The sequence below is a fragment of the Ostreococcus tauri genome, assembly GCF_000214015.3.
Source record: "Ostreococcus tauri WGS project CAID00000000 data, contig chromosome 13, whole genome shotgun sequence".
Lineage (NCBI taxonomy): Eukaryota > Viridiplantae > Chlorophyta > Mamiellophyceae > Mamiellales > Bathycoccaceae > Ostreococcus > Ostreococcus tauri.
In genome coordinates this window covers 477,718-484,578 of record NC_014438.2, presented here as the reverse complement: position 1 = coordinate 484,578, position 6,861 = coordinate 477,718, and the positions used below count along the sequence as shown (strand labels likewise).

Genomic DNA, 6,861 nt, shown 5'->3' with positions numbered 1-6,861 from the left:
CGCGCTGGCGCGTCACGCGCTCGCGCTCGTCGTCCTCGACCGCGCGGTGACGTTCGCGGACGCGGCGCGCGCGAACGCGCTCGTGGACGCGCTGAACGGGACGAAGACGACGCAGGCGACGTTCGCGTTGGGACCGGTGGCGACGTCGCGGACGCGCCTGGAGGCGTTTAGGCGAGAGGTGACGTCGAGCGCGGATGGGATCGATCGCGCGAGCGTGGGAGCGCGCATGACGTCGGTGTCGTTGGATTGCACCGCGCCGAGGGGGTCGTTGGCGGTGTACGCGAGAGGACGAGAGGTGTGCACGCTGGCGATTTTAGCTCGAAGCGCGACGCGCGGACCGGCGGCGACGAACGCGCCGGGAAGCGCGGAATACGACGCCGTCGTCGCGGCGATGGATGATGCGAGGGTGAAGTTTACTGAATTGGAGCGCGCGCTCGAGGATGGGGAGATGCGAAGTGCGAACGCGGCGTTCGACGCGTGCGACGCCTCGCTCCGCGCGTTCGCCGTCGCCTTGCTCGCGTGTTTCAAGTTCAACGAAGACGTCAACCAGCGCGTGCGCGACGCCGTCCCGGGGGCGTTCGCGTGAATTAATACCACGCACTCGATCGTTTCGTCTCGTCGAAGTGTCTTTGCGCCGCGCGCCCGTCCGCGCGTCGTCGTCGTCGCCCGTCGTCCACACTTCGCGCCTCGCGGCGTCGCCCGACGCGACCCGATCTCTCGAGCGCGCGCGGTGATGGTTGAACTCACCATCGTCGACGCGTGGGACGGGAAGAACGTGACGTGGAGACCGATCTACGAGGATGACAGCGAGGAGTACCGAGTGTTCACCCATCAGTGCGAGTACGCCAAGAGCGGACGAGGAAAGTGCGGACGATGCGGAGAGAAGATCGCCAAGGACACCGTGCGAGTGGGTGAACCGTTGAAGTATCGCGGTGGGGATTACGGATGGATCTCGAAGTGGATGCACCCGGAGTGTTATCGCGCGGAGGGGGCGACGCGGGAGGAGTTGGAGCGCTCGGTGTACGGATTGGACGCGTTGAAGGATGGCGACAGGGAGTTATTATTGGCGCACGTGTTGAATCCGGAGCGACCGGAGATTGAGAACACGGCTTTGGACGTGATGAGCGAGGAATTTCTGTGTAGACCGGCGATCGAGCCCATGGACGCGCCGAGGGCGTTGACGCGACCGCTCTTGGAGTTTCAGAGAGAAGGCTTGCGGTGGATGTGTTCGAACGAAGAGGGCGAGGCCCGGGGTGGGATTCTGGCGGATGAAATGGGGATGGGAAAAACCATCCAGTGCATCTCGATGCTCTTGGCGAGAAAGGAGGCGTGGATGAAGGATAGGGCGGAGTTGGGCGAGATGGTCACGGACGCCGACAGACCGCCGCCGACGCTCGTGGTGGTACCAACGTCGGCGCTCGTTCAGTGGGAGGAAGAGATCAAGGCGTGCGTGGACGAGGGTTCGCTTCGCGTGTTCGTATACTACGCCGAACGGAAAGATGTCACGGACGACAGCTTCAATGGAGTGGACGTGGTGTTGACGACGTACCCCGTCATCGAGGCTGAGTGGCGGAAAATCATCAACCGCCACCTCGTGGCGTGTCAGTGGTGCGGTAAAAAGTATCTCCCTCGCTCGATGGTGACACACTTGAAGTACTTTTGTGGTCCAGATGCCGTTCGCACGGAGAAGCTCGCGCGCCGCGAGGTGACGAGAGACGTGGCGAATGAGAAAGCGATGAGGACGTTGAAAATCAAAGAGGGCAGCGCAAAGGATGTGAAAAAGATGATTCCCACGCCGGCAAACTTTTACAAGGAACTCATGGCGAAGGCTGGCAGGGAGACCATGAGCATGTATGAGGGCGCCCACAAGGCGCGTGAGCGTGCCGCGGCTGGTCTCGCTCCGGGAGGCGACGCAGTCGCCGTGAAGGAAGAAATCGTCGAGCCTAGCGAGGTCATGAAGGCGTTGATTTCTCAATTGCCATCGCCCCCGTCGATGGAGGAAATCAAGGAAGAGTTCGTCACCGATGAAGGAGATGTGGATGAATCCGGGTTAGCTGGCGCGTCGATGGCGTCGATAGGCGATTTCGTGAATAAGGCGAAGAAACGCAAATCGACGGCGAAGAAAACCAAAGTAGCGAGCCAGTCAAAAAAGTCGGCAAAGAAGAGTTTACGAGACGCTAGTGATGATGATGAGAGCGATTACAAACCGGATACCGATGAAGACGATATAGATGATGACGATGGTGGATTGATCATCGTTGAGAGCGACAGCGATGAGCCAAAGAAGAAGAAGAAGAAGAAGGATGCGCGAGCAAAGAGCGCCGACCAATCGTCTCCTAAAATTGGAGCCACGGTGTCAACGGTGTCTACGGTCGAAGATCTTCCTACACTCTCGCAAGGCAGCGGTCAGTTAGAGGGCGATAGTGGGGACGATGTCGATCTCTCAGATTCAATCATGCACCGCACGATGTGGCACAGAATTGTTCTCGACGAAGCGCACAAAATCAAGGCGCGAACGAGCAATACGGCAAAATGTATATATGCTCTCAAATCCACATACAAGTGGTGCTTGACGGGAACTCCTTTGCAAAATCGGATCGGTGATTTGTACAGTCTCGTCAGATTTTTGCGCATGGATCCGTACGCGTACTACTTTTGTTCCACGAAGGGGTGTGAATGCAAAACTCTCTCCTGGAACTTTGGTCCAGAGGCTCGGTTTTGCACGGAGTGCGGGTGCGGGGCACCGCGGCACTACTCGCATTTCAATCGTACCGTTCTCAATCCAATCAACCGATACGGCTACATCGGCGACGGTAAGAAGGCTATGCTCACGCTGAGGAATGACATCCTGCTACCCATGCAGCTCAGACGCACCAAGGCTGAGCGAGCATCCGACGTGCAACTGCCGGAACTGAAGATCGTCATTCAAGAAAACGAGTTCAACGAGGTCGAACAAGACTTTTACGAATCGCTTTACATGTTGACTCGTGCCAAGTTCGATGGATTCGTCAAGAAGGGTAGCGTCTTGCACAACTACGCGCACATTTTCGAGCTTCTCGCGAGGCTTCGCCAAGCGTGCGACCATCCTTACCTGGTGATTCACTCGAAGAGTGCGAATGTGAAACGGGATGCCCCCGATGCTCCAAAGGTTGAGTCGCCCGCCGATGCGGGGGACACGGTGAAGCACTATTGCGGCATGTGTCAGGATGAAATTGAGGAAGAGGATGCCGCTCTGGCGAGTTGCAAACACATTTTCCACCGCGAGTGCATCATGCAATACGCCTCGTGCGCACCAGCGGACGGTAAAAAAGTCACGTGTCCGGTTTGTCGCACCGCGCTAACAATTGACTTTTCCCCAGAAAGTCTCGAGAGCGCGAAGAGCGCGATCGGTCGTTTCAACAAGGATCCCTTGCCAGACAAGTCGATCCTGAATAAACTTGATTTGACGCAGTACACGTCGAGTACGAAAGTTGAGACTCTCGTCAACGCGCTGCGGGACATGAGAAATCAAGAAAACGGACAACTGAACAAGGCCATAGTCTTTTCTCAGTACACGGCGATGATAGAAATCGTCGAATGGCGTTTGAAAAAGGCTAAGTTTACGATTGCCAAACTCCTTGGCTCGATGCCGGTGACGCAGCGGGCAGCGAATTTGCAAGCGTTCAGAGAAGACCCGAACGTAAGTGTCATTTTGATGAGCCTAAAATCCGGCGGTGAAGGTCTCAATTTGCAAGCCGCGAACTACGTCTATGTGCTCGAACCTTGGTGGAACCCAGCGGTGGAGATGCAAGCCGTGATGCGAGCACATCGCATTGGACAGCACCGCCCAGTGACGGCGGTTCGATTCTCCACCAAGGGCACAATCGAAGAGCGCATGATGGAGCTTCAGGAGAAGAAACAGCTCGTCTTCGAAGGATGTATGGACGGGAACGCGGCAGCTTTGTCGCAATTGACCGCAGAGGATTTGCAGTTTTTGTTCAAACGATGATCGACCCCGCCCCATCGATCCCAGTGATAAATTTCTTTCTTTACTCATTACGGTATTGTTCAATACGCATAGCACGACATTTTTCGTAACGATTGCTTAATGCACGACGCGTACGCACGAAGTTCATGACAGTGAGAGAATGAATCAATGACTACAAGCTCGCATTTATTATAAGTACACACGCCGCAGAGCTCCGACGCTATGGAACCGCCGAGACAACTGAGGTGCCTTAAAAATCTTTAAATACTTCAGCCGCACGCGTCATGGAGGCATCGTGCGGACCTCTCGTTGAATCCATCTCGGTAGCAACGAGTTGATCGTGTTCAAGAGCGCGAAGCCGTTCACGTTGAAGCTGCATGAACTGAGATGAAAGTGTCACCGCCCGCGGTTCGTAATCCCCACTTTCCAACAGCTCCCAGTCAAACTTTCCAAACCAAGGATGTTCCTTGATCCGGCGAGCCCCACCCTGCACGTTTCCGAGTCGATTCATATCGTTTCGTTGCAAGAGTTGGGATATGAAGTCGCACGCCTCATCGCTGGCGTACGTGGGATACTGCACCTTGTACGTCATGTCGACGATTCGACGCATGACTTTAATCGGGTCATCCTTCTGCGACGGATCCTTGGATATCGTGAACGGTTGCCGTGACGTGATGATGACGTACGTCAACACACCCAACGCCCACCAATCGACGGCGAACCCGTATCCCTTAGACAGACAGATTTCTGGCGCCACGTACCCTGGGGTTCCGCAAAACGTCCATGCGCGTTCGCCGACGCCTAGCTTTCTCGAGTAACCAAAATCTCCGAGCTTGGATCTACCGTTTAGCCCAACCAAGACGTTTTCGGGCTTCAGGTCTCGATATATAATTTGGTTCGCGTGCAAGTATTCGAACGCGAGAACGATCATGGCGCAGTAATAGCGAGCAGCGTCTTCGTCCATGCCCATTTGCGTAGGTACGTTTGTCACTTGCCCATTCACATCCGATGGAATCATCTTAACCTTGACCGCACTCGACAGTAAATCCATTAAATCGCATCCGTCCATCAAATCGAACAGCATGTACAGATGCGCCCTGTCTTGAAAGCTCGCGTGTTGACACATCAGCGAAAAGTGACTGATTTCACTCGTGACTTCCTTCTCGCAGAATATGTGTGCGGGCGCATCGAAAACAGCGAGCTTGCGCACGCGTTTGAGCGCGAAAAGCCTACCGTCGCGCCGCGATATCACTTTGTGCACGCATCCGCCGGTACCGCCACCGAGTATCTCCTTCTCTATGAACTCAATCTTTGAGATCTCGCGGTCAGTGTTCTCACTAAATGACCGCGGATTCACGCGCGCTGTCGTGGTGATGTTCACTTGCTTCCCCCCGATGCGAGCGCTGCCAAGCAAAGTTATTTCGACGTCTTTCCATGACTTTTCACCCTTGAGCTGACGCATGCGATCGCGAATTTTTTCTTGAGACTTCTCATCGAGCAGTTTCTGGCTCGCAGACGAGAGTGTCGCGAGCACGACTTCTCGATTGAGGCAGTAACATGACACCGCCTTCTCAGCGCTGCTCACGGTGAACTCTCGCGTGTCCAGACCGCGAAAAGTCTCCATCTCGCCGAAAAAGTCGTGACGAAACAGGTGGTTCACCGTGCGATTATCGCCCGTGTTCGGATCGCGTTTAGAGACCACAGCGCGTCCGGAGAGGATGATGTAAAGTTTCCCATCGTTCGCGTCTCCCTCGCTCATGATGCTCGTGAACGGTTGAAACGTCACCGGTTCCATCGCATCCGCGAGATGCTTCCTCGTCTCGAGCGGGAGTGTGCTCAAAACTGGGACCTGTTCCATGAATATGTTCTTCGACAACGTCGTCTCCTCCACACTGTTCTTGACTTCTCGTTTGAAGACGTCTTGTGTGCACACCCAAACCGTCGAGCGTCGCGATGCTCGCACGGTGGCCGTGCGTGGGACACTGTATAAGAGTGCCAGCTCACCGACGATCTGTCCGTTACCCCGACGAACGACGCAAACGTCCGAGCCTAAACGATTCTTCAAGACGTCAAAGTCGCCGTCTTCGATGAGATACAGCGCGTCGCCCGGCTCATTCTCCTCCATCAAAATGGTTCCCTCCTCCACGGTGATCAAGAACATTTGTAAAGCGATGCGAGTTAAAACTGCATCTTCCACTTCGGCGAAAGTGAACGTCTGCGCCAGCGCCCGTCGCAGAGTGTCCAAATCCTCTTCGTTCGCCGCGCGCCTCTTGGATAAGGATTTCGCGTTGAGCTTGGAGTAAAACGCCAACTCTCTCATCAGATCCCTCGCCGTCTTCGTCCCCGACCCCGACCCCTCTCCCGGTACGACGTCACCGATACCATCGCCGTCTCCACGCGTCGACCCACGATCGTCCACTCGCGTCGGTCCGTGCGATATCTTTCTCAGCGCCACGTCGATGCTCTCCCGTCTCGGCTTGCTCTCGCTACTCGGCGACGTCTCCAAACGCCCCATCCCCTCCCCTCGCACGCTCGACGTCGAGCTCGGCGCGAACGCTCCAACTCTCCGCGACGACCCCGAGACCGTGCCCGCGCTCCCGCTCGACGCGCTCACATCCGCCTCCGCGTCCGCGTCGCCGCCGCGGCCAAAGCAACACGCCAACGCGCCCATCCTCCGCGCGCCCATCCTCCGCGCGCCCATCCTCCCTTCCCTTCGATCATCCACCCGCGCGCTCGCGCGCATCGTCCACGACGCGTCGTCGTGATCCACATCGCGCGCGCCGTCGCCTCGCAGCCGCGCGCGGTCGCTCGCCGTTCGCCCGTCGTCGTCATCCATCGTGCCGTCGCGCGACGCCCGCGCGTCGTCTCGCGTCTCGATCGACCCGCCCGGGCGC

At 56.7% G+C, this 6,861-nt stretch overlaps 3 protein-coding genes across 3 annotated transcripts; 2 read left to right on the top strand and 1 right to left on the bottom strand.

The window, feature by feature from the left end:
* Positions 1-586, top strand: OT_ostta13g02740 (unnamed product; the record flags this gene model as incomplete). The annotated part of the gene is made up of 1 exon (XM_022982760.1): positions 1-586. A coding segment is annotated over one exon (586 nt), but the record flags the coding sequence as incomplete, so codon positions are not given.
* Positions 587-733: 147 nt separating this feature from the next.
* Positions 734-3,988, top strand: OT_ostta13g02730 (SNF2-related; the record flags this gene model as incomplete). The annotated part of the gene is made up of 1 exon (XM_022982759.1): positions 734-3,988. One exon carries the CDS (start codon positions 734-736, stop codon positions 3,986-3,988), a length of 3,255 nt encoding a protein of 1,084 aa, XP_022840252.1.
* A 229-nt stretch (positions 3,989-4,217) lies between these two features.
* Positions 4,218-6,638, bottom strand: OT_ostta13g02720 (RmlC-like jelly roll fold; the record flags this gene model as incomplete). Its single annotated transcript, XM_003082707.2, has 1 exon — positions 4,218-6,638. The coding sequence occupies one exon, from the start codon at positions 6,636-6,638 to the stop codon at positions 4,218-4,220; it is 2,421 nt and encodes an 806-aa protein (XP_003082755.2).
* Positions 6,639-6,861: the final 223 nt, after the last annotated feature.